General features: G+C 45.4%; 2 protein-coding genes across 7 annotated transcripts in view; one reads left to right on the forward strand and one right to left on the reverse strand.

Annotated features, from left to right (window-relative positions):
• Positions 1–1,384: 1,384 nt before the first annotated feature.
• On the reverse strand, positions 1,385–16,492 carry Emc3 (ER membrane protein complex subunit 3). The gene is made up of 8 exons (XM_006994702.4): positions 16,338–16,492; positions 10,055–10,112; positions 9,622–9,715; positions 7,780–7,884; positions 7,209–7,290; positions 4,997–5,076; positions 4,206–4,288; positions 1,385–2,542 (listed from the first exon to the last, which is right to left on the reverse strand). The coding sequence occupies exons 1-8, from the start codon at positions 16,490–16,492 to the stop codon at positions 2,414–2,416; spliced, it is 786 nt and encodes a 261-aa protein (XP_006994764.1). The 3' UTR covers positions 1,385–2,413.
• Positions 16,493–16,636: 144 nt separating this feature from the next.
• Positions 16,637–25,559, forward strand: part of Fancd2 (FA complementation group D2) — a 70,774-nt gene continuing 61,851 nt past the window's right edge. For 4 of the 6 annotated variants that reach the window (XM_015988177.3, XM_076567609.1, XM_076567608.1 and 1 more), the window contains exons 1-6: positions 16,637–16,744; positions 19,263–19,359; positions 22,570–22,710; positions 23,700–23,767; positions 23,915–24,018; positions 24,453–24,513. In XM_015988177.3, coding sequence (XP_015843663.3) covers positions 19,296–19,359; positions 22,570–22,710; positions 23,700–23,767; positions 23,915–24,018; positions 24,453–24,513 — 438 coding nt within the window. In that variant the 5' untranslated portion in view covers positions 16,637–16,744; positions 19,263–19,295. Of the gene's footprint in view, positions 17,064–19,262; positions 19,360–22,569; positions 22,711–23,699; positions 23,768–23,914; positions 24,019–24,452; positions 24,514–25,559 lie in introns of all 6 variants that reach the window. The other 2 variants (XM_042273835.2, XM_042273836.2) reach the window with 2 other exon arrangements.

A 25,559-nucleotide genomic window follows, 5' to 3' on the forward strand; every position in this document is an offset into this window, starting at 1 on the left:
GAGGCTGCATTAAAACATGGGAAGGGCTGGGAGTTGAGCGTGGTGGAGCGCATCTTTAATCTTAGCACTCAGGAGGCAGAGGCAGGTGGATCTCTGAATTCAAGGCCAGGTATATTACATAGTGAATTCCAAGCCCACCAAGGCTACACAATAAGGCCCCCAAACAAGACAAACAAAAAAACAAGATCAAAACCAAAAAAAAAGAAAAAAAAATTGCCAGGGCCAGGCACACAGCTCAGTGGCGGAGCACTTATTAGTGTACGTGCGGTCCTGGGTTCTATCCTCAGCACACACAGAAAGGGAGAGGGCATTGACTGAGACCGGATTCTTTATGTTTCAGGGATCAGCTGTGCTGGAGTGACAGTACTTTGTTCCTTTTATCGCTTAGTATTCTATGAATAGACCATACTTTATTCAGCTGATAGACAGCTGTGTGAAGTATTCTATTATATGAATAGACCATACTTTATTCAGTTGACAGACAGCTGTGTGACCGCCCACATTGTGACTAACTGCTGCTGCTGCGACCACGTGTAAGTCTGCAGACACGTCCTTTTCCTTTCCTCTCTACGGCTATGCAAAAGCGTTTGGCCGTTCAAGGACCGCAGACTTTCCGAGTGGCTGCACTAGCTCATCCTCTTTGACCAAAGGAGACAGAAGCCCAGGAAGAGGAAGTGTCTCCTGCAGAGGCAGGCATGAGGGCACAGGACCCGACCATGAACATCAACTCCACGCTGCTCTTTCCACACTCACCCAGCATTCACCACAGCAGTTTCTCACCTCACTCCCGCCCCAGCAGCAGCTCCTGTCAATCCCTTGCCACCACTGTCAGGATCAAGTTTGCTTCTGAGATGGCTCACAAGGCACCCCCTTTTGACCCTCAGATTCACACAGGTTCTATGACCTCAGAAATATCTTTCTTGGGGCTGCGAGATAGCTTAGTGGTTAAGGGCACTGGCTGTTCTTGTGGAGGACCTGGGTTTGATCCCCAACACCCACGTGGGGGCTCACAAGTGGCTACAACTCCAGTTCCAGGGGATCCATCGCCCTCTTCTGGCTTCTGCAGGGACTGCACACATGTGGTACACACACCTAGATACAGGCCAAACACTCACACAGATAAAAGAAATAGGCAGGTTTCTTTCACACGAGGTCTTTGTGTGTGTGTGTGTGTGTGTGTGTGTGTGTGTGTGTGTGTGTGTGTGTGTGTGTGTGTTGGGGATAATGTCCGCTAAGTGACATACTCCCACTGAACTGCAACTGTAGACCTTCTTTATGAGTTCTTTGAGTTCTCTTTCACCGTGAGCCCTCCAGCCCTGTTCTAAGACGGGCACTTCTGCTGGCAGGAAGCTCCTAGGACCCACAGAGCAACACTTGCACAGGCAAAGACAAAACAGGGCTGTTTAATTCGTCAAGAGTCGCGTGTTCTCGGCTACAGTGCTTAACATGCAATCACATCCACCGCTTGGTACAGAACGGCACCCCGCCACTTCCCTGGACAGAGGACTCCTGGGCACCTTCATCTACCTACCCACCAGAAGCTGCCCTCTTGCCCTGACAGTGGTAAGTTCTCTCCTGCCCAGAGGAACTGGGAACTGAGGTCACTCGTTCAACTGAGTAACCGCTTACAGTGCAGCACCATTGACTGGTCAATGGAGTTGGTATTGTCTCAAGTTCCACTCAAGAACTTGCGTTATGTAACCCGTCTCGGATGAGCCCAAAGGCACTTGAGAGTCTGGCTGTGCCTCAGGGTCACCTGTTTTCACTGGACTAAAGATGGAGAGACATGGAGAGTTGGCTGAGTCGGCCCCGGCCCTGCGAACCCACTCTGGAAAGAGTTTCTTTCAGTCAGGTTGGGACACCCAGCTCTCTGCGTCATTCTGTAGGCTCACGGGAACAGTGCAGGGAGTTCCATGCCGCTCAGCCATAGCCTCTAAATTTTGGTAGAGAGAAAATGTAAAGTACTTGTGTAAAGAAAGTCAAGAAAAAAGAACAAGAAACTAAAGGTAAAATGCAGGGTGTTTGGATCCTAAGAAAACAGGAGTTTACTGTGGCTGAAGTCAGGCTGACTGAACATAGTAACTGGCTATGAGAACTGACAATTCTCCTTACAAACATGGAGTTTTCACTAAGTTTTGAGATAGTCTCAGTAGCTTGGGATATTCCCCTTTCTCTGACATCCTTACTAGAGTCACCCGAAGAACGCTTACAAACTTTGAAGACAGCAGTCATCCGGAACTCCTTTTCCTCTAGTTTCCAACATAAAGGGGAACCCAGCTCAGACAAGAAGGAGCCTCGCTATGCACCCGCCAGCCCCTGCACCCTCCTTTTTATTCTCAGAGGCTCCAGCTCCACGGAAGTGACAAGGTTAAGCGCTACTGCAGGTCCCTGACACAGCGGCCCCTGCTCGTGGTCAGAAGATGGACGTCTGCAGTTCCTTCTTGAACATGCCTTCAAAGTGGAGGTCTCTGGCCATGAGTTCTTCTTCCACGTCCTCGAGTGCCCACTGGTGATCTGTCAGTTCCAAAGCTTCCCACTCTGTCTGCACAGGAAGAGAAGACAGGGCTGGGAGGGGAGCTTGCCACCGAGCTGACAGCTGGAGACGGCACCACTCTCACCACAGCTGAGCAAGGCTAGTTCTGTGCAAAAGCTCACTGGATCCTGTGAGGCAGGGACCCAGGTGCCTCCCAGCTGTATGCACTTTCATAAAGCAATTTTTTTCTTTTTAGATAGGGTTTCTCTGTATAGTCCTGGCTGTCCTGGAACTCACTCTGTAGACCAGGTTGGCCTTGCACTCACAGATCCTCCTGCCTCTGCCTCCCAAGTGCCAGGATTAAATACATGTGTCATCATTGCCTTGATTCATAAAGCAATCTTAAAAGCTCGATAAGGCCAGGCTTGGTGGAACATGCCTGCAATCCTAACACTTGGGAAGCCGAGGCAGGAGACTGTCTCAAAAAGCCAAAAACCATGGAGAGAAGACTCATCAGTTAAGACATACATACAGACATACACAAAATACCCATCTACATAAAATTCAAAAAAATCCAAACTAAAACAAGACACTGCCTGATCCTAGGTTACAAAGATATATGCCCCATGTTTTAATTTTTTTTTACATCCATGTCTTATGTTTAGAATCTTGTTGTTTTGTTCTGTTCTTTGAGGTAAGGTCTCATGTAGTACAGGCTGGCTTTAAACTCAGTTCTCAAGCCTCAGCCTCTTAAGAGCAGGGACCACGGGCGTGCATTATAGGCATGCACCACCACACTTGGTCCATCCATTTTCATTTCAAATATTTATTTCTTTGAAACAGGGTCTCACTATGTAGCTCTGGCTGGTCTGGAACCTCCTTGTACACCACGCTGGCCTTAAGTGACAGAGATCTGCATGCTTCTGCCTCCCGTCTGAGTGCTGGTACTGAAGGTGTGGGCTGCCAGGCCTGGCTGAGTTCTAAGAGTTCTTTCTATATCCCTTCGAACTGGAATGAAGAAGCCCCCCTTACTTTACTTTGTTTTTTTTCAAGACAAGAGTTTCTCTGTGTAGCCCTGGCTGTCCTGGAACTCACTCTGTAGACCAGGCTGGTCTCGAACTCAGAGATCGGCTCGCCTCTGTTGAAATTAAAGGCGTGTGCCACCATACCAGGCTTATTTTTACTTTTTGTCATGAAAAAAAAATGAAGTAGGATTTTGCTGTATAAAAATTATACAGAGGGGGCTGGAGGGATGGCTCTGTGGTTAAGAGCACTGACTGCTCTTGCGGAGGACCTGGGTTCAGTGAATCCACATGGCGGCTCACAACTGCCTATAATGCAAGTAAGTGCTAGGGTATGCAATGCTTCTTTTGACCTCTACAGGCTCCTGCATGCATGTGGTGCAGACATAAATTCAGGCACACAAACATGCACACAAAATAAAAAGAAAATTTCAAAACTAGAACAAGAGTATACAGTAATAAAAGTAGTGTGAAGATGGTTTCTCTTCTTCTCAACTGTCACGAGGTGGATAACATATATGGCGTGGATACACTGGACAAAGCGATTTATGTCCTGGATAGGATGGGGCAGGACAACACATTTCATCATACTGCTCATTTTGGACCGCACTTGAACGTGGGCAACAAACCGGAGAATGTGCAACTGTGGCTAAGGGCGGACTGGTGTGAGACTGTGGTATCCCCGCAGCTCTGAAGCGAGTGGCGCCTACCTTGAAAGCTTTGTTGGTGTCTGCAGGCATGGCCATGGCTGCTCCTGTCATCTGCTCCTGCATCATTCGTGACTGGTCGGCAGCTGCAGCACAGACAAGCCCAGTGAGTCCCAAGGCTCCTCACCACCCAGCACCCTTGGGGAAGAATGGGCATGCCAAAGCTCGTAGCTGCTTGGTGGTGGGTTTGAGAACCGGACAACCGACTGCCTGTCACACCTGGGATGGGACTCTGGGAAAGTCCAGGAAAATGGAGGTGGTTGTAGCTAGAACTGAGACAAACTAAAAGGTGCTCTAAACTTTATTTTAAATGTCAACATGACAACAGACACCAATTACTGAGCAATGCTATATGTCCAGGTACTTCACTGCTTTATCCTTTGTCTGCTCTTAACCCCACAGGGCAACTATTAAGACTAAACTTTATAGAAAAGCAGACACTGGTTAGAGTATCTGAGTCCTCACCACTGACCAAGAGCCACGTTTAGCACTGGAGAGGAATCTGCTCAATAAATGAACTGATCCAGCCAGGCCTTTCCTTAGACTTCAGGTTCACAGGCTTAACGGAGCGCTGGGTCCCTACACAAGGTGTCGGACTCTGAGTGACCAAGTACTGCTTGGCAACTGCTGGGAGAAATGCCCATGTCCATGAGCTTTGGAACTGGTAAGACTATGCCCAGAAACCCACGGAAGGAAGCACCGTGTGGGGCAATGCCAACCAAGAAGAGCGAGAACCACGTGACTGCTGCGCCGGGACAGGAAGCAGCTGCTCACTAACCCACTCTGCTTCTTACCATTATCCTGGCCCAGGATTAGAGAGTAAATGCTCCGGAGCCCAAACACGTTGAGGAAGTACCAGGATGCAGAACTCACCCTAGCGAAGCAAGAGGGAGAGTGGGATGGTTACGAGGGAGATGAACAGAGCTCATACCTGCAGTGCCCATGCTGCTCATCCTAAGAAATGACACAGGAACACGGTAAGGCTGTCTTCTGTCACCGCACAGCAGGTGACACTGCGGCCACCCACTCTGAACCACATCCTCTAAGGAAGTCAAATGGTGATGTGTGTGTTCCCCACTTAGCAGAGAGGACCAGGGTGACTTTGGGAAAGCATCTGCAATGCTGAGGGTGATGGCTACTGGAAAGCAGTCCAAGTCAGGAACTTAATCATTTAGCTCTTATCTCAGGTTCCTCACCCTACTTGGTATCCATAAATGTGCTTGCATATAACAGAAACCAAAGGGTGAATGAAAATGCTATCCACACGGGGAGACTGACACATCATCGGGTAAGTTCTGGCGACTGCATTAGACCGTGGGTTTAAGTACACGACCTGCCCCGCAATGCAGATGATCTGTCTGCAACAGTAACTGAGTGCATGTGCTACTGAAGCTCCACTGTACATGCTGCCTCCCTCCCTTCTGTTCATCCAAGTATGTGGAATGCACACCTGTCCCAACACTGAGAAAAGACAGCTACGCTTTTCTCCACCCATGACCTCTCTGCTTAGCCTAATGAGCCTGGCAGGGAAAGGTTTAATGGAGTCACACAGCTCAAGTGCGGATTTCTTCTCCCACGAAGCAGGGGAAGGCCAAGGCTCCTCTATCTGCTCTGCCCCGGGCTCACAACCAGAGGTGGATCTGCTCAAACCAGAGAAGTCAAAATTGCTAGCAGACCCTCCACCTTTTCTTGACTGCGTTTGTTTCAGGCCAGTCCTTGAGAAGTCACAGAACAGTCTGGAAGACCACACGAGTCAGTGTTACTGTACTGCAGGTACTAGACCCGTGTTCCCAAAGGGTTTAGATTCTGGCTCCAAGTTCTGCTATAAATCTATGGAGTGGACACAGATGCCGAGTACTGGTTATGGAGAGGGTGTGTGTGGTCCTACAGTCATTTTTCACAGACCTCACCGGGTTGCTGTGAGGATAATGTAACATATGGAAAACACCTAGCATGGTGACTGGAACTAAGGAAAATGATACACAAACATTTCTATAATTTGGATCTGGAATGTTCTTTTAAAAAGCCCATGTGTTAGCCGGATATGGTGGTACATGCCTTTAATCCCAGCACTAGGAAGTCATAGCAGAGGCAGTCGGATTGCTGTGAGTTTGAGTAGCCTGGTCCACATAGTGAGTTCCAAGACAGCCAGGACTATGTAGAGAGACCCTGTCTCACAAAGCAAAACAAGCACACACATAAACAAGCTCGTGGATTAAAGGTTTGGGCTTCAGTCTGTGGTACTAATGGAAGGTGGGGAGCTTTTAGGAGATGGAGACCTAGTAGGCAATTTTAGGTCACTGGGGGCTTGTTCTTGAAAGGAGACTGTGGGGTCTGCACTCATCTCCTCTTGTGTTCTCATCACGAAGTGAACGCCTAAGTTTCACTACATGCCACCGCCATCTGTAGCCTAGCACAGATCCAAAGTAATGAGGCTAGAGGGGCATGAACAAGTCTCCAAAACAGTGAGCCAAAACATGCCTCTCCTTTGTACAAGCTGGACCTCTCAGTATTTGTTACGGTAACAGAAAGGAATATAAACCTCAGGGCACTGCTAAAAAGCTTTACTTGGCCGGACTACCTTTCTATTTGGGGCAGGTGTGTGTGGGGGGAGTCAATACCTTCACTCCTGGGTTTCCTAAGACCTAAGAAGAAAGGCTGACAAACAGTCTCTTTTGTCAAGATGCCTGCAAAACTGTTTTAGTTCTGCATTGGCATTTTTGTTATTTTGTCTTTTTTCCCCCCTGAGCTGAGGACTGAACGCAGGGCCTTGCACTTACTAGGCAAGCACTCAATCACTGAGCTAAATCCCCAACCCCATGCATTGGCATTTTTAAATAGAGCTTTCATTAAAAAAAAAAACAAAACAAAAACAAAAACAAAAAAACAATAATAAAAAATAGAAAGAAAAAGCAAAACCTCTCACACTGAAACAACCTCATTCTAGTGAAAGGACAACTGGGACTCTGTGGGGTCTCGGCTGTGGTCTACTACCAGCAGGCTTACCAGGATGCATCCAGGGTGAGCAGCTCTATTCCTTGCTGGAGCATAGGCTTGAAGCGAAGAGTCAATGGAAATGGGACCTTAGCTGCAGGCAAAAAGAAAAATACCACATTTTTGCTTCAAGAAAGTTCCTAGGCACCCAAGCCAGCCAAAGTGTGAACACACACACATTCTTTCCCTGAGGAGGTGGGAACGCTGTGCCATTCAGCTTCTGGAAGAAGGAAACAGGTGGCAGCCTCTGAGGCAGAACAGCCAAAATGTCACTCTGTTCTCATTCTCCTGAGGGATCCCAGTTTCTAGACTGTGTGGGAAGCAGGTGCTCAGGATGAACCATGACCCAACATTTGGGACAAGTGTGCACTGAAGCCCTGGTGAAAAATATACAAGCCAGACTCTTTTAGTTACAAAGTATCCACACTGGGAACTTTGGATTAGCTTGAACTAAAGATTTTGTTCAAAGAATGTTGTTTTCACAAGAAAACGCACTGCTCATGCTGTGACGTTAGGTTCTCAGTGGCGCTGGGGAAGGGACACATATGGAGGAAGCAGGAGGTCTCCTAGACCTGAAACTTACTTGTGACAAAGCCTGAAAACGTCATGTTGATCCATCCGCCAATAAGAATCATCGGGAGGACATTTGTTACATTCCCTTTCATCATGTCCGTAAGCATGGTGGGATCTGAGACAGAGGCAGAAGAGAACACCAGGTCCTTTTGTTGGTAGAGACTTGCCAAATTTAAGCCACACAGGTTTGTTGTTGTTTTAAATAGGGTCTTATTATGTAGACCAGCCTGGCCTTGAACTCACAGAGGTCTGACTATCTCTGCTTTCTGAGTGCTGGGAAGAAAGGCACGTGCCGCCATACCGCGGCAGCCACCAGGTTTATTGTAGAGGTTCAAATGATCTAAGAACATAGATGTAGACAGCTGTTCTCCACCCACTCTCTCAAGATCCTTTGAGCTTTCTGCTGCACACTCTGCTACCTTTCAATCTGCCTTCCAAAATTTAATACTTTCATGAAGAAAGGCCAAAGATGTGGCTCAGGGACAGACCGCTGTCTACCATGCCGGAGGCTGTGGAGCAGTCTTCAATATAAAAAAATTTTTTTCTTTTGATGAAACTTCTACATTGTCATGGCACCAGCATCTCAATGTGTGTGAATGTGTGGGTGCTTTGCCTGCATAAATATCTGTGCATCCATGCCCCCTCAAAGAAGCCAGAAGAAGGCATCAGATTCCTTGGAACTGGAGTTCTAGACAGTTGTGAGCCGCCATGTGGGAGCTGGGAACTGAACCTGGGTCCTCTGAAAGAGCAGCCAGTGCTCTTAAGTGCTGAGCCATCTCTCCAGCCCCATCTCTCTCCAATATCAACCTTTTCTGTCAGGAAATGCTGCTGCTACCTTATAATAGGTAGTAGACCAATCTGCTTATTTATGTGTTTCTGAGTAGTAGTAATTCTTGGGTAAAATGGTTTATACATTTCAAATTACGAGGTACTAGGGCTGGGGTGTAGTTTAGTGCTGGGATGGTAGTGTAGCATGCCCAAGGCCCTGGGCTCCATATCCAGAGACGGGGCAGACTGCGGATGGTGGTGGTGGGGAGAAAGGGGTGTGTGAGACTGTCCATCAACAAGACCCCATCACTGGGTATTCTTATCAATGGAACGGGACCTAGCTTGTTTTGACCTTGACAATCATGGCTTAGGATACTCTTATTTTTGTCAGTTTAACAGACTAAAAAGATATCTTTTTTAGTTATTATCTTTTCATATGTATGCTGGCCATCTAATGCTCTTAAGTGTTAACACTAATATCTTCTGTATGGGTCAAAAGAACTGGTTATCTCACCCAGAATGAGACTAAAAAGGGGAATGTCAACACGGAACAGCAAACTGCTTTGGTTCACTTTACATGTTGTAGTTATCACCAGATAGGGATGGTAGGAGTCATAAGTCAGGTCAGGAGCTGTAAGTTGGTATGGGCGATCAAGAACAACTGCTCTTGGGAAGGAAGGAGCTCATCATTCAGGCAGAAGATGTAGGGTACCATCTGTCAGCAACAGATCTAGACGCTGGTAGGAACTGGTGCCGAGGAAGCACCTAACAGAGACTAGAAACAACGGCCCTGACCTCCCCCAACATCAGCTGAGACCTTTCTAAAATCCACCTGCCACACTAGGATTCATGGATATATTGAGAAAAAGAGGGCTCCACTTTCAAAGTATTAGGGGCTTGGGGTGCAGCTCAGTGGGAGAGTACTCACCTAGCATGTAAGAAGCCTTGGCTTCCATCCTAGACACTGCGAGAACCTTCAAAGAGCAACATTCTCCCATACCCCATGGATAATTAGATGGTTCTCAGTCCTTTCCATCACTATCCCCTGTGACTTAATGTTTAAGTAAAACCACCTAAAACGTACCTGTCATAGGAGAAGGTGGCACAACCTTCCTTTTAGTTTTTTTGAAAAATCCATCCTCTGGGTTGTTGAAGTAATATTTTCGTGTCAGGAAAGACTAGTAGAAAAAAGAAAATCTTTTAAAATGAGAATTGTGACACAGTTAATTGTCAACTTATTCCCCAGGGGACCGCCTGAAGACCCTTGGAATACACTGCTACACTCTGAGCTGGCAGCCTCCTTGGCAGTCAATCTGATAGTTTGGCTGAGTCACATTTAAAAACAATTTCCTAAGAAGGGCGAGGGCACAGTGACAGACAGCAAACACCACCAGGCTGCAGCTTAATAACTGGGTCGTCACCTCCAGTTTTCTCCAGAGTCTTCTTGGAAAACATTTAGGTTTCTACTGCCCTCAGAGGTGAATGGTGGAGCTTTTTAATAAAAGATAAGCGAGTACCTGCTTGGGAATGTATTTTCCATTTTCCCTGAGGACTCTGCTTCGAATTAGGACTTGGCTGAAAAACACAAGACAAAGAGATGTTCAAATGTGAAACGCTAGAAGAGAATGAGAGAGTAAAGTAGAAGACGCGTTGAAACATAAGAGAGGGGTGTGGAAACTTTCCAAAACCCCTAAAAATCAATGTAACATATTCAACTTGCCACTCAGCTTTTCACAAAAGGAGTCTTCCAGAGTGACTGTGTTCTGAACAAATAAAGGTTTCTGAGGAAGGCAATCTGGGACATTGCACTTGGCCTTTCTGGATTCAACAAGAGCCACAAAGGAACTTTCCTTGTAAGAAAAGAATAGATGGATTTGGAGGCAGGAGAATGGTGAGGGCAAAGGAACTTCTTCATTCACCCAGAGAAATGAGGACAGGCCTTGGCTCAAGAAGGCTGTCACCTGAAACTCCACCGAGGACTCAGAACAGCTCCCTCCAAACCCTTCAACAGTTACTGAATACACTATTGGTGACTTTTAGAGCAAATAATATTCAACAGAGGTAAAAATACCACCTTTCCCCCTAAATTTTCAAAAGTTGGTTGGGGCACGGGGCTTAAGTCAATGGAAATTCTTGAAAAGTGAGAAAACTAAAAGTGCAGGCAGAAATGCATACAAGAAAACCACGCTCTGCTTTCTGGTTCCTGCTCGGCACAAGCCACATGCTTCAAGCAGTCAGAGGCAGCGGGGTCGGCTTGCCACCTTCCACATGCCCAGCTGCTGCGTGTGCTGGGAATGCTCTGCTGCCAGCTTCATCTGCCAGTTTTGCTGTATCGTGCCTCAGCTCCTTTCCTGAGCTCATCTTGCACAAAAACCCTCCCAAAGTGGCACCTGGTAGAACTCCACCTGCCTTCCCTCCTCTTGGCCTCATGATAGTCCACACTTGTCTGTCTTACACACAGGCCTACAGAAGACATGTGTGAAATGTTCTGTCCTCTTGGAGCTGGCTACAGATGCTCAAGTATGGACTATGTGCTAATGCTATTCTGTGCAAAGCTAAGTTCAGTCAGTAAGAATTGAGACTTGGGGCTGGTTAAGAACTCTGGCTGCTCTTCCAGAGGACCTGAGTTGACGTCCTCAAACAGACAGGGAGGCTCAGGGCAGCTCACAACTATCTCTAACTAGAGTTCCACAGAATCCAATGCTCTTTTATGGACTCCTTGGACAGTGCATGCACATGGCACACAGACACACATGTAGGCAAAACACCTATACACATAAACTAATCATAAAAATGTAAAAGAAAAAAAAGAATTTGGAGACTTTTATAATCTCTTATCCTAATTCAGACCCTGACTCTTTTTCTTTTTTTCCCCAAGACAGGGCTTCTCTGTGTAGTTTTGGTGCCTATCCTGGATCTCGATTTGTAGACCAGGCTGGCCTTGAACTCACAGAGATCCACCTGGCTCTGCTTCCTGAATGCTGGGATTAAGGGCCCGGCCCTGACTCTAATTTTTATACAGTCTCAATTTCCTAAATTGCCACTTACATTTTATACAAGTGCAGATTTAGACTTTTACTGCCCACATAGTTCTTAAACTTGTAAGTGCCAGATACCATGTTAGTGCCATAAACAATGATGAAAATGTAACCTCCCCTTGATGTTTAAAGGGGAAGAAAGAAATTCAACAAATAAACACAGTGTGAAGGAGAATACTAAGTACAGGAGCAAATGTGAAGCTGAACTGTCTGTCATACCCTAAGGAGAGTGGTGGCATTGTGGGAGTGTATGACAGAGACAGCAGTGCAAGAGGAAACTGCTGAGGATGTAGGACCAGGCAGGAACCTTCTACTGCTTTATTTTATGCATATGTCTGCTTTGTCTAAATGTATTCTGTATACCACCTGTGTGCGTGGTGCCCTTAGAGGCCAGAAGAGGGTGCTAGATCCCTCAACTCTATGTACTTATGGTTGTGGGACATGCTGTGCCAACATGTGGGTAGTGGGCATTGATCCCAGGTCCTCTACAAGAATAACAAATGCTCTCAACCACTGAGCCATCTTTCCAGTCCCATAGGTAGTAATCTTAAGGATGAATGGGAATTACCTAGCCAAAGCACTGAGGAATGTCATAGTTAGGAGCCCTGTAACAAAATCAATATTCTGAGGGGGCGTTGGTGGTGCACGCCTTTAATCCCAGCACTTGGGAGGCAGAGGCAGGTGGATCTCTGTGAGTTCAAGGCCAGCCGGGTCTACAGAGTGAGTTCCAGGACAGCCAGGGCTGTTTTACAGAGAAACCCTGCTGTCTCGAAAAACAAACAAAAAACCCCCAAACAAGTCAATACTCTGACTCTGAGGACAGGCCACACACAAGAAGAAATGAGCAAGAAGAGGGGGCTAGAGAGATGGCCCAGTGCTTCAGAGCACTGTAGCAGTAACTCTTTCCTGCCTCCAGAGTGCTGGGATTAAAGGCGTGCACCACCACTGCCCGGCTCCCTCCGTCTATTTTAACACTTGGACTGAAACTCCATGAGAGCAGGGTTGACACTGTCTCGCTGTTTATTTCCACTGAGAGTGGGGTACAGCGCTGTCCACCTGTAGCAGCTTCTTCACTGTGTGGTAAGTCAGGGCTTTCCAGACACTCTGAAGGCAGAACCCCAGCTAAGCTCTTGTGCTGAAACTACTGAGGAACTCTGCAGAGTTGAGGCTGAGGATGGTGATCAAGACAAGGGTGGCTGAGCCTGGATATTCTCGATGCTCAAGTTTTAAAGCTGAGATCCACTGCTATATTCCCCATAGTGTAAAAATTCTGCAAAACACTAGTTTACATTTTCATTTCCATAAATATCTAAAAATAGGTTCTTGTACTGGGTAGCATTGGTAATTTGAAATTAAAAGACATTTTCTTAGAACACATACACACACACAGCACTGTGTAGTACTGGCCTTTTTTCTTCTTTGATAGTGTTTCATATAGCCTAGGCTGGCCTTGAAGTTTCAATTATCTTGCCTCATCCTCTCAAGGGCTGGAATGACAGGTATATACCACTATACTTGGCTATTTTGAGGGAAAGGGTTGATCCGAGACAATGTCTTACTCTATAGCCCAGGCTAGCCTCAAACACATGGTGATTCTCCTACCTCAGCTTTCTTCCCCTCTAAGATTCTAGGTGTGAGACTCCCTGTCTGGCATATGTAGAGCTTTTTTGGTTGTCACAATAATAGTGTGGAGGAGAAATGGCACATAACTGTCATTTCTCATTGACTCAGAGATGTTATGATATCATCAATGCTGGGGACAGTTATGTAACAGAGAACTGTCCTATGTCCTACACTACTTCTGGAGTCCTCACCAAACTGCTGTTCTAGTTTATCTAAGGCACAAACCCAATTCCAGTGTGGAAGAAGCTCAGGCTTTTTATTTACTAAGTTTACAGACAGGCAATCACCTAGTAAACAGGGAAAATCAAACCTGGTTCTGTGTAGACTTCTATGCCAAGTAGCATACCATTCACGACAATCCTGCCTCTGTGACATACATCTGCTTTAGCCTACAACTGACCTGCCCCAGTTGTGATTTTACAGCTAGATAAGCATGTGCATATGACATCTGGTAGGACAGTTGTGCACAAATAAGCACTTATGAAATGCAAATCATCTTACTATTCTTTCCTTTATTTCAACTGATTATTAGGAGAGCATTATGCTGCTTTAAAAAAGTTCTCGATTAATCCCAGCACTTGGGAGGCAGAGGCAGGCTGATCTCTGTGAGTTCAAAGCCAGCCTGGTCTATACAGTAAGTTCCAGGACAGCCAGGGCTACACAGAGAAACCTTATCTCAAAGAAGAAACAACAACAACAACAACAACAAAGTTCTCATATATACATTGCGCCAAGTGTGAATTTTATCTAAAAACCAGAAAAAGAGCTGTGGGTCTGATGTCATTCAGAACCATTGCTGTAAAAACTTGTAAGGTGAAGCAGGGTAGAAAACTGCAGCATAAAATTATGATCAACCTGGGTTAGTGTACATATACAATACTCTAACCCTAATAACTGCTGTGAAATTTCTCTGGTTTTCCTTTTCTTTAATTATAAAAGGAGTTTTGGGATAATATGTTGTATTATGAGGATAAAATGATAATTTATAGGCATCAGAAAATGCTGAATGAAGATAGAGAGATGGCTCAGTGGTTAATACATTTGCTATTCTTTTTTTTTAATTAATTAATTTTTAAATTTTATGTGCATTGGTGTTTGGCCTGCACGTCTGTCTGTCTGAGGGTGTCAGATCCCCTGGAACTGGAGTTATAGACAGTTGTGAGCTGCCATGTGGGTGCTGGGAATTGAACCCAGGTCCTCTGGAACATCAGTCAGTGCTCTTAATCCCTGCACCATCTCTCCAGTCCTCACTTCCTGTTTTTTTTCTTGAGACAGGGTTTCTCTGTGTAGTTTTGGTGCCTGTCCTGGATCTTGCTCTGTAGACCAGACTGGCCTTGAACTCACAGAGATCCACCTGGCTCTGCCTCCTATGTGCGCCGCCCGGTTCACTTCCTGTTCTTGCAGAGGTTTCTGGTTCAGTTCCTAGCTCCCACATGGGAGCTCACAACTATGTGTAACTTCAGCTCCAGTGGATCCATCACCCTCTTCTGGCCTCCCACAGGCACAACACACATATACATACATGTAAGCAAACAGTAACAGAACAAAACAAAAATAGTTTTTTCCCCCCTTTTTCTGTTTTGTTGAGATGAATCTATTATGTAGCTCTGGTTGCCTGGAACTCAATATGTAGATAAGGCTGTCCTGTAACTCCCAAAGATCTACCTGCCTCTGCCTCCTGAACACTGGGATTAAAGGCGTGTGCCACCATGCCTGGCAAAAAGTACATATTTCAAAAAAATAAATAAAATGTAAATGGCTGAGCTCTCTCCATTTCCCGTCTTTCATAGTTTTCATGTTGGAACTAGGCTAACTTCTTAGATTAGCTTCAGAGGGCTGTCTCTAGTTAGCTCTGAAACGAATGCCACACAGAACTAATCACAGCGGCCACTGCTGGGGAATGGAAAGACCCTAGGCTTGGGACCCACACTATTTGTCTTAAAGTCCTGAATGTCATCATAGAGCTCTATTATAGAACTTCTTTAAAGTTTCAGTGTTCTCATGTAGTCCAGGCTGACCATCTAACCACAGGTAGCCTGAGCTTCTGCTCTTCCTGCTCCAGTTTTGAGTCCTGGAGTTACAGGCTCACACTACCACAAATGGTTTCTACCAGGGTGGGCAATCCAAGCCTGGGCTTCATGTACGTCATGCATTCGCTCTAACAACTGAATTACATTACCATTTCACTGCTTAAGTGTTTTTTAATTTAAGGTAATCTTAAATCAGCTAGCCTCGAACTCACAGAGATCTGCCTGCCTCTGCTTCCTGAGTGCTGGGATTAAAGGTGTGTGCCACCACTGCCCTGCGGAAAGTAACCTTTAAATACAATAAAATAGGTTTTCCCCCCACTGTTCTCTGCAGAAACGTCTGAACCTGACGCTCTTTGTTAAAGAAAGTGATTCCTAAGTGATCTGGACATGTTAAGGAACTAAGCATCGCTGTCTTCAGATAGTCTCTGAAAATGATGAGAATAAGTGACTGAAAACTGTTATTTATTTTAATGTGGAGTGGCAAGTATCTGTACTGCCTGAAGTTATGTGTCAAAGTTCTGTCTCCATAGAAAAACACTGTTAAGAAAGCATGTGAGGAAAGAAGCCGCCTCCGCTTTAGGAGGTGAAACGATCATTACAACTCCTTATATCTCTCTGTGCAGTCTTACAGCTTTCAAGGCACTTTATTTCTTAGCATCTAAGCAGACCATTACAGGTGTATGGTCGAATGTAGATTATGAAATCCACTTGACTTGATGTTAGCAGGAGTAAAGGTAACAATGCGTCTGGTTTTCGGTAAGCAATCTTAACAAAGGAACGGAGCAGGATAGTTCAGACAACCTCAGGACGGTTGGCCGTTAGCCTAACAATATTAACAGCGTCTACTTGAACACTTAGCACGTTCCAGGCCCTGTGCTACAGGCTTTTCAGGTATCGTCTAATTTAATCCACATGCCTGTTCTACCTGTTACATAGGCACTGCTATTAGTTAGCCCCGTTTTACAGACAAGCGAAACACAGATAACCGCCAAGGTCAACCCACCGGTTAGGGGCGCGGGGTAAACTCCAGTAAAGTGATAAAATCCCTGTATTTTCTCGACCAAGGTCACCTGGGAGTGAGGTCGGCCGGATAGGGGGAGGGTACTGACCTGTCAGACACTTGTTCTTGGGTGAGCTTCTTGTCGCTCTGCAGCAGGATTGATACGTAGTGGCGGATCATGCCCACGAAGAAAGTGATGATAACGATGGGCAGGACCACCCAGAGGCGGATGTTGGAGTCGAGCAGAAGCTCGGGCCCCGCCATCTTCGCTGAAGAGTTGGCTGGAGTTGGGCTCCTCTCGGATTTCGGCTCGGGGCCTTCACCCGCCCCTCAGACTGTCGGGTACGGTGTCTGGGACAAGCTCGCTTTCTCGACGGACTGTTCCCAGCTGCGCCGCCGGGCCGCCAACTTCCGGCGCGGGAGAGTGACGTCACGCCGCGGCGCGGCTCCGATGGCGTCGGAACGGCGTTCCGTCGAGCGGGAAAGTCGAAAGCTAAGGGAGGCTTCTGGCGGGAGGTGAGTGGCGTCGCGCCCCTGCGGGCTGCTGTTCAAGTCCAGGCCTTGCGCTGCCTGACCCTTGGGCCCCGCGGCTCAGCCTCGGCCTCTTCATCCGCTCTGATGCAGGATAGCCCCTCAGGTACCTTGCGTGGGTACCATGACCAAGTGAGCAAGGCTTTTACCCCAAATTCTTGGCAAGGCTTGGTATTTGCGGGAGCAGCTTCAAGACCTTCTAGCCTCTCCTGGAAGCTGGTTGGTGCCTTTTCGAAGTCAGACGGCCCTGACGTGCACTAGTGTTTCCACCTGAACAATGGCTGTCAGGGGTTACATGTAGTGGGTAATACAAAATTTTAACTTCCTTTAGGTGTTTAAGTTTTTTAGTAAGACTTATTTAATGTGTATGTATGTTTTGTCCTCGTGTATTTATGTGCACCACATGCATACAGGAACCCGAGGGGGCGCATGATCTCCTGGAAATGGAGTTAGAGGCAGTTAGGAGCAACTTACATGGGTGGGCACTGAACCTGGGTTCTCTGAAAGAGCAGCAAGCTCTCTTAATCCCCGTGCTGTCTCTCCTGCCCTGGGACGTTAACTGTTAATAGAAATCATCGTCATAATTAAGAATTAAGGTCTGATGGTAGAAGCACAATGCTAATTGGGCGTGGTGGCCCATGCCTATAATCACAGCTTTCTGGAGCTGGAGGCAGGAGGACCAGTTGGTAATTGCCATTGGCTATATATGAGTTCCAGACCATACAGGGCTACACAAGTCCCTAACAATTGAAAATGATTAAAACAAAGAGCACAGATTCTGGGTTACACGAGGCCCTGTCTAAGCATTGAAAATAAATTAATGAATAAAAGAAGGAGTGCAGATTCTGGAGCCAGACTACCAGAATTAGAATCCCAGCCCTTCCCCTGATTAGGAGAGTAATAATGGTACCTGTCTGAAGTCAGCATGTGAGGAATAATTGGATTATAATTAAAGCACTTAAGGCAGGGTTTTTGTTTTGTTTTTGAGACAGGGTCTCACTGTATCTCTGTAGCTGGCCTGGAATGTAACAGGTCACTATGAAGACCAGTCAGTCCAACTTACTTGGTAAGACCTTGTCTTAAAAATACGGCCCAGCGTGGTGGCACATGCCTTTAATCCCAGCACTCGGGAGGCAAAGGCAGGCAGATATCTGTGAGTTCGAGGCCAGCCTGGTCTATAAAGCGAGTTCTGGGACAGCCAGGGCTGTTACATAGAGAAATCCTGTCTCAAAAAAGCCTAAAAACAAACAAATAGGTGCTGGGGAAATAGCTCAGTGATTAAGAGCACTTCTTGCTCTGCAGAGAACGTGGGTTTGTTTCCTAGCACCCACAGAGTGGCTCACAACTATCTGTAATGTCATTTCCAGGGGCTCCAATGCCCTTTTTCTGGCCTGTGTGGGCATCACATATGCACATGGTCCACATATATAGTCACATATTCATACACATAAAATTTAAATATTTTGAAAGTAAAAAAATGAAAATTGGGGTTGGGGATTTAGCTCAGTGGTAGAGCGCTTGCCTAGCAAGTGCAAGGTCCTGGGTTCGGTCCTCAGCTCCAGAAAAACAAAACAAAACAAAAAACTGAAAAAAAAAAAAAAAAGAAAGAAAGAAAGAAAGAAAACTACTGTCTCTGGCAGGAGAACTCTTGCCTAGCATTCACAAGGCTATGACATTGAAAAGAGTAAAACATGTTCGGGGAAATCGTCCCTGCTTTTCTTCATCAGTCCTTCTGTTGCTTGACTAACTGGCCTCCTAAGCCCTCATAGTATCCTCGTTGGCAGGGATACTATTGGTGTAACACTGCAGTTAGACAAACGTAGTTAAATACATTAAGACCTTGTTATGCTGTAAACTTGCCAAGAGCAGGGATGAAGTCTGTCTTGTTTGCAAGAACTGCCATGCTTAGTTCCCCACCTGACACAGTTCTGAGGTAACCAGTTAGAGAGCAAGTGGATGAGGCTGTGTCATGGTCTTGAGTCTCAGTTGAAGAGCTATGGCTTTTCTCCTTGAGGCGCCGAGAAGCAACCTGGTGAAAGAAGCAGCCGCGTCAGTTGTAACCAGTCTTTCTCATTCTGCCACATGTCTCGGGGTTGTTACCTCTCCGCCTGCACATTCTGCTTGTTCTGAGTCTCCTGGCATCTCTGCCTTTCTTCTTCCCAGAGTTCCCTCTAGCCCCAGAAGTACCACCTATACCTCCTGCCTACCTGTTGACCATTCACAGCTCTTTATTACACCAATCACAGCAGTACATCTTCATACAGCGTACAAATATCCCACAACAGTCAGTATGTCTTGAAGAGGTGTTAACCAGCTGTAGAGTTGAAATATGCTCAGCATTTAGATTTAGACAGCATGAATGTGAAAACTTAAACCCTCTGGTTGTGGATAAAACAGTTTAGAATGACTTCTAGTCTCTGGTTGTTAGTTCTTTTGCTGTTTGGGGTAAGCAGTGTGCCACTGAACTAAATGTCCAACCCTTGGTTGTTTTTTTTTCCTTAAGGAAGTAATATAAGTAGAGAAGACGTTGGTCGATATGGTTTCCAAAAGAAGACGGTTAGACTCTGAGGCTAAAGAAACCGAGACAGAAGATGACCCCAGTAAGTATCTAATCTTTCAGTGTTACATGTGTATCACAGATGTGTGAGACAGGAAAAGATGCAGAATTCTTACTTTTCAGAGTGCTGATGTCTGTCAAGGATTAGTGGAGAGAACACAGAGATTCTAGGAGATTAAGGACTGAGTTTCTATCTTAACTGCCACGTAAGTTTTGGATAACTGAGCCTCACTCTCTACCTTCATGAAAAGAATTTTTATATATAAGCTGGGTAGGTGACCCAGTGGTTAAGAGCACGTGCTGCTCTTGCAGGGGACTCAGGTTTGATTCCCAGCACCCACATGGCACCCCACAACCATTCAATGCCCTCTTCTGGCCTCAGAGGACACCATACATTCATGTGGTACATTTAGGTTCAGGCAGACATACAGTCATACACATAAAGTAAAAATAAATCTTTATAAGAATTGTCACAGAAACATTATCTAGATCCTAGTACAAAGATAAGAAATCTTCACCCTTTAGAAAAGCAGCTGGTCTGGGCATGGTGAGACATGTCTTTAATCCCAGCACTTGGAAGGCAGCAGGAGGATTGCTGTGAGATTGAAGCCAGCCTGGTCTATATATTGAGCTCCAAAACTTGTCTCTTTTTACCCCTAAAAATGTTGTGCTATATTGGTGGTATATAAAGAAAAGTCATAGCCAAGCAGTGGTGGTGCACGCCTTTAATCCCAGCACTCGGGAGGCAGAGGCAGGCGGATCTCTGTGAAGTTTGAGGCCAGCCTGGTCTACAGAGTGAGTTCCAGGACAGCCAGAATTGTTACACAGAAAAACCCTGTCTCAAAATACTAAAAAAAGAAAAGTCATCTCCAAGCAAAGCAAGCCACCAGCAAAGAAGCAGTGCATGATTTGAGCAAGTGACAGCTGAGTTGACAAAGACCCTACGAGTCCTGAAAAGGAGGCTGAGGGATGGTTCAGTGAGGGAAGTGCTGGGCAGGCCTGAGGACTTGGGTGTCATCCCCAGAGTCCCTGTAAAAAGGCTGGTGTGATGGTTGCATGTGTAATCCTAGTGCTGAAGTGGTGGAGTCAGGAGGCTTCCTATGGTTTGCTGGCTGGGCAGCTTCATGTACTCAGTTAGCCCCAGTGAAATCCAGGTGAGGTAAAGGCACTTGCTATGCAGGCCTGGCAACCTGAGTTCAGGTAGGAAAGAACTTACTCCAAAGTTGTCCTCTGAGCTCACTCTCATGCCATAGCATGTGTCTGCACACGTTTAAGAAAAATATATCTAAATGAATATGAATTTTTAAAAGTCAAATTGGAGGGCTGGAGAGATGGCTCAGAGGTTAAGAGCACTGACTGCTCTTCCAGAGGTCCTGAGTTCAATTCCCAGCACCCACATGGTGGCTCACAACCACCTATAATGAGATCTGTTGCTCTCTTCTGGCCTTCAGAGACACATGCAAGCAGAATACTGTATGCATAATAAATAAATACATCTTAAAAAAAAGTCAAATTGGATACCTCCTGAGGAACACTTGATGTTGACTTCTGGTCTAGACACACACACACACACACACACACACACACACACACACATGGTACATGCAAAAAATAGTTCTAACTTGCATTTTGCATTTGTTTGGAGGCCTTCTAGGTTTTGTTTTTCAGATAGGGTCTCATATAGCCCATGCTGGCCTTCAACTCACTTCCTGAGTGCTGGGATTACAGGCGTGCACCACCACACTTGACCACACCTGACCTTCACTGTCCTGTCTGCTAGCTTCCCACTCAATATTCTGTGAAGCAACATTCAGAATTATCCAAACTCAAGGTTGAAACCCCTTTTTCTTCTTCAGCACTAGGGATTGAACCTAGGACCTCAAACATGCTGGATAAGTGCTTTACCACTGAGCTACTGTCCTAGCCTTCTTTTTGCTTTGTATTTTTGCCACTAAATTTCTTACTCTGACCTTGAACTCAATTTGGTAGCCCAAACACACCTTGAACTTTCTATCCTTTTGTCTTGGCCTCCTGAGTAGCTGGGATTACAGACCTACACCAGAGACCAAGTAGAAAAAGCTTGATTTAGAAAAAGAAATTCTAAATTTCTAGAAATCTTTTAGTAAAGGGATTGAAGAATATGAAAAATTGGTAGAAAATTTGAGACTGAAAAAAAAAGTAATTTAGAAAATGGGTAAACAAGCCAGGCATGGTGGCATGTGCTTTTAATCCCAGCACACAGGAAGCGGAGGCAGGCCTATCTCTGTGAGTTCCAGGCCAGTTTGGTCTGTGTAGTGAGTTTCAGGTTAGCCAGGGCTGCATAGTAAAACCTTGTCTCAAAACAAAAGCAAACCCCCCAGAAAATGGGTGACTATAAAAGTCATCCTTTAGAAATACCAGTTTCCAAAGAGAAACCGCTTCTGATGTATGATGAGGGGCTGGAGATTCGGCTCAGTTGGCAGAGTGCTTGCCTGGCCTATCTGGTTCGATCCACGGTACTAGGAAAGGAGAGAAAAGTTGATGAGGAGGACCTTGGGTTTTGTACTCTCAGTAAGTAATGATCAAACTGAATTTGTCCTTCTGGTTTTCACTACGTAGAAAGAGTCAGAATTACATCATAGGGGGCATAAGTAGATTTATTTTTTGAATTCAAGTCCCTGTTTTGTTATTTATTTTGTGTTGAAAGCCTTGAGATGAAACCAACCTGAGCTGTGTACTGCAAGATGTGGTGCAGAGGAGCCTGTCCTAGTCGGTCTGCTTTTGTGGACAGATATCAGTGCTCAGATTTGGCACGAATAAAGACTGTTACCAGAAGAGTCTGTCAAAGCGTCAGACTCCAGGAACTGTTCTCAGAATTTTGGCTGTAGCTCTGGAGTGCAGTCCTGATTGTGCATTATAATAAAGCTGTTCAGTGACTGCAGTGGACACTTGAGAGGCAGTCACTACTTTAGATTTTAGGTGGAAAATGTTTCCATGGTTATTTTTGTTACAAGTGGCACATTTTGTTTTCTTTATTGACAATTCATTTGATGAATGTTATTTTATTTGGTGGTTGTTTTGCTTGTGGGGAAGCCACGGTTGCTGCCCACCATCGGAGATGTTTTTTTTTCCTGTAGAATCAGTGTGATTCTTCAGAAACATAACAGAATTTCCTCTCAGAACGTTTAGTCCTCGGTTTGCGTTTTTAATCTTTGCATTCTTCTTATTTTTGTGGTCGTATTCTTGAAGGTTTTATGTTTGTTTGTTTTCCCAGAAATCATGAAACAACCCTTTTCCAAACTGACAAAGAAATCTCATGATCCTCGTGAAGTTGAAGAAAATGGCAGTGTCTTTGTAAGGCTTCTTAAAACCTCTGGACTCACTCTTAAAACTGGAGAGAACCAAAATCAACTAGGTAATATTCAAAATAGACTTTTGAATTCAGTGAAAGTACTCAGGACTAGATCATGAATTTCCAGAATAGAGAGGCTGATGGAGAATGGGAAGGTCTTCTCTCTTGAGAGAAGGAGATGATTCCTTTTATAGAATGTATGTATGATCTTTTTTTTGGTTTGTTTTTGTTTTTTGGGGGGCATTTTTTTGGTATGGTTTTTTTATTTTTTTTATTTTTTGAGACAGGGTTTCCTCTGTGTAGCCCTGATTATCCTGGGACCCAGGCTCAAACTCAGAGATTCACCTGCCTCTGTCTCCCAAGTGCTGGGATTAAAGGTGGGTGCCCCCACCATTTAGCCATGTTTACAGTCTTTTTGTTTTTTTCTGTGCTTATGATCTTAATCTTCATGTTTTAAGGCCTGATAAATAACTATTAGAAAATTGATCCCCCCCTTTTTTTTTTTAGAAAAATCATTTGTATATTACTAGTAGTCCTTTGTTCTACACACACATTTGTGTGTGTGTGTGTGTGTGTGTGTGTGTGTGTGTGTGTACGTGTACACCCAGGAAGCAAGTAGATTTGTGTCAGAAGAAAACAGGTTGAGCCGCGTAAGGCTGGAAACATGTTTCTCGGCACAGATATGTTCTCTACGTGTGTGACAGGTTATTTGTGGAACACTTGCTGTCTAACACCTACCAGGTTAAGTCTTTTACTCTAGATTTACGAGTTTGGCCGAAAGTATTCTTTGTAGAACTGCAGAGATAGCTAAGTCGTTCAGAGTATATACTGTTCTTCCAGAGGACCAGCGTTAGATTCCCGGCAACCACATCAGGTATCCGGAACTCTAGCTCGAGGCCAGAGCCTCTGAACATTTCACATAAAAATAGTTTAAAAGAGAGAACAAAAAGAAAGCATTCTTGGTGCATCCTCAGCTGTGAAGCTGTCCTTAAGGAAGGAGGCTGTGGTAGACGGTACACGTCATGTTGAACACTGTCCTTTCTTCCTCCCAGGTGTGGATCAGATAATCTTCCAGAGGAAGCTCTTTCAGGCCTTGAGGAAACATCCTTCTTACCCCAAAGTATGTATCCTCTCTGGGGTACTTTGCGTTTGCCGGAAGTACTGTGGAATTAGGCCGTAAAGACTTGCCTGGCACACAGTGGCGTGGCTGATAACAGTCACCTACAGAGCTCGCCTTCTTTCGTCTTAGCTGTCCAATCTTGTTTAGGTAATAGAAGAATTTGTTCACGGCCTGGAGTCCTACACTGAGGACTCTGACAGTCTCAGGAACTGCCTGTTGTCTTGTGAGCGTCTGCAGGATGAGGAAGCAAGGTGTGGAGAAGAGGCTGTCTTCCAGAAGTTCACTCTGGCAGTAACTGGACGGGCATGGGAAATGCAATTTTCTTTGTTTTATAATTTTATTTTTCGTTTGTAACTCTTTTTTACTCAGAGTTGAAATGTAACCTTAAGATTATTTAATTTGAGGCTAGAGGGCGAAGAACTGGAATGCTTATTTTGAAGCAGGGTCTTACTGTGCAGCCCTGTCTGTACTAGAACTCCCTATGCAGACCAGGCTAGCTCACAGAGGCTAACTTACAGAGGGATGCCTCCTCTGAATGCAGGGCCTAAGGCCACTGCTTTCAATTCAAGCCTGACTTTGAGCCTGCTCTTGAAGGGCTGTGTATTTAACCAGTTTTATAGAAAAGGTAGTAAAACCTTAAAACAAAGTAAACAAAATAGGAGCCAAATACCTCTCTATTTTACAGCACAGGCGCATTCTACTCCAAGAGTCTCATCAAACTGCTTCTGGGGATTGACATTTTACAGGTGAGACTGCACCACCTTCCCTGAGAACGAGATGGATGTGATTTGGGGTAACTACTAGAGTAGGGTTAGTTGTGTTTACAGCAGCTGGTCTGTAAGTCATGTCTGTGTCATGGATTGTTACTAGGCTGGCTGATCTGGCAGCCATATTCATTTCCTCGGCATATGATTCTTGTTTATTTAAAAAGATACTTTAAATGATGTGTATGAGTGTGCCAGTGCCTGCAGAGGCTAGAGGCGTCAGGCCCCTTGGCGCTGGCGTTAAAGTTTCAAGCACCAGATGTGAGTCCTGGAAACTGAATTCAGGTCCTCTGCAAGATCAGCACACACTCCTAACAGCTGAGCCACCTTGCCAGGCTGGTTCCCTTTTCTTACAGCTACATGCTGTGTGCTCTGAGAATTGGGTGATTATTGCTGTGTTTTCTCATCTGCACCATCACTTATATAACTCGACTTTGCCCTTTATTGACTCTTTTTCTGTCTCACATTTTTAAAAATTGGTGTATGTCTGGCAGGAGTGAGTAGGGGTATGTGCTTGTGAGTGCAGGTGGTGAAGGTGCCTGTAGAGACCAGAGGTGTTGGAGCCCCTGGACCTGAAGTTACAGGCAGTTGTGAACTGCAGGACATGGGTTCTGGGAATCAAACTTGGGTCCTCTGGAAGAGCAGTAAGCACTTTTTTTTATTTTATTTTATGTGCATTGGAGTTTTGACTGCATGTATGTCTGTATAAGGGTATTGGATCCTCTGGAACTGGAGTTACAGACAGTTGTAAGCTGCCATGTGGGTGCTGGGAATTGAGCCTGGGTCCTCTGGGTTAAGAGCAGTCAGTGCTCTTAACCACTGAGCCATCTTTCCAGCCCCCTCCTCTTTTTAATCTATTGAGTAGCCATTACCTTGACATGTTTTAATGTTTCAAAATGAACAAAGCTATATAATGAAACATATCTTTGCCCACCTGTCCTCCCTTCCCCCTTCCTTAGTTTCTTCTTAATATACTTTTTAATCTCTTATTTTTCCTTGGAAATCTTGAATATAATTTAGTTAGCTCA

This window comes from Peromyscus maniculatus, chromosome 3, assembly GCF_049852395.1.
Source record: "Peromyscus maniculatus bairdii isolate BWxNUB_F1_BW_parent chromosome 3, HU_Pman_BW_mat_3.1, whole genome shotgun sequence".
NCBI lineage: Eukaryota > Metazoa > Chordata > Mammalia > Rodentia > Cricetidae > Peromyscus > Peromyscus maniculatus.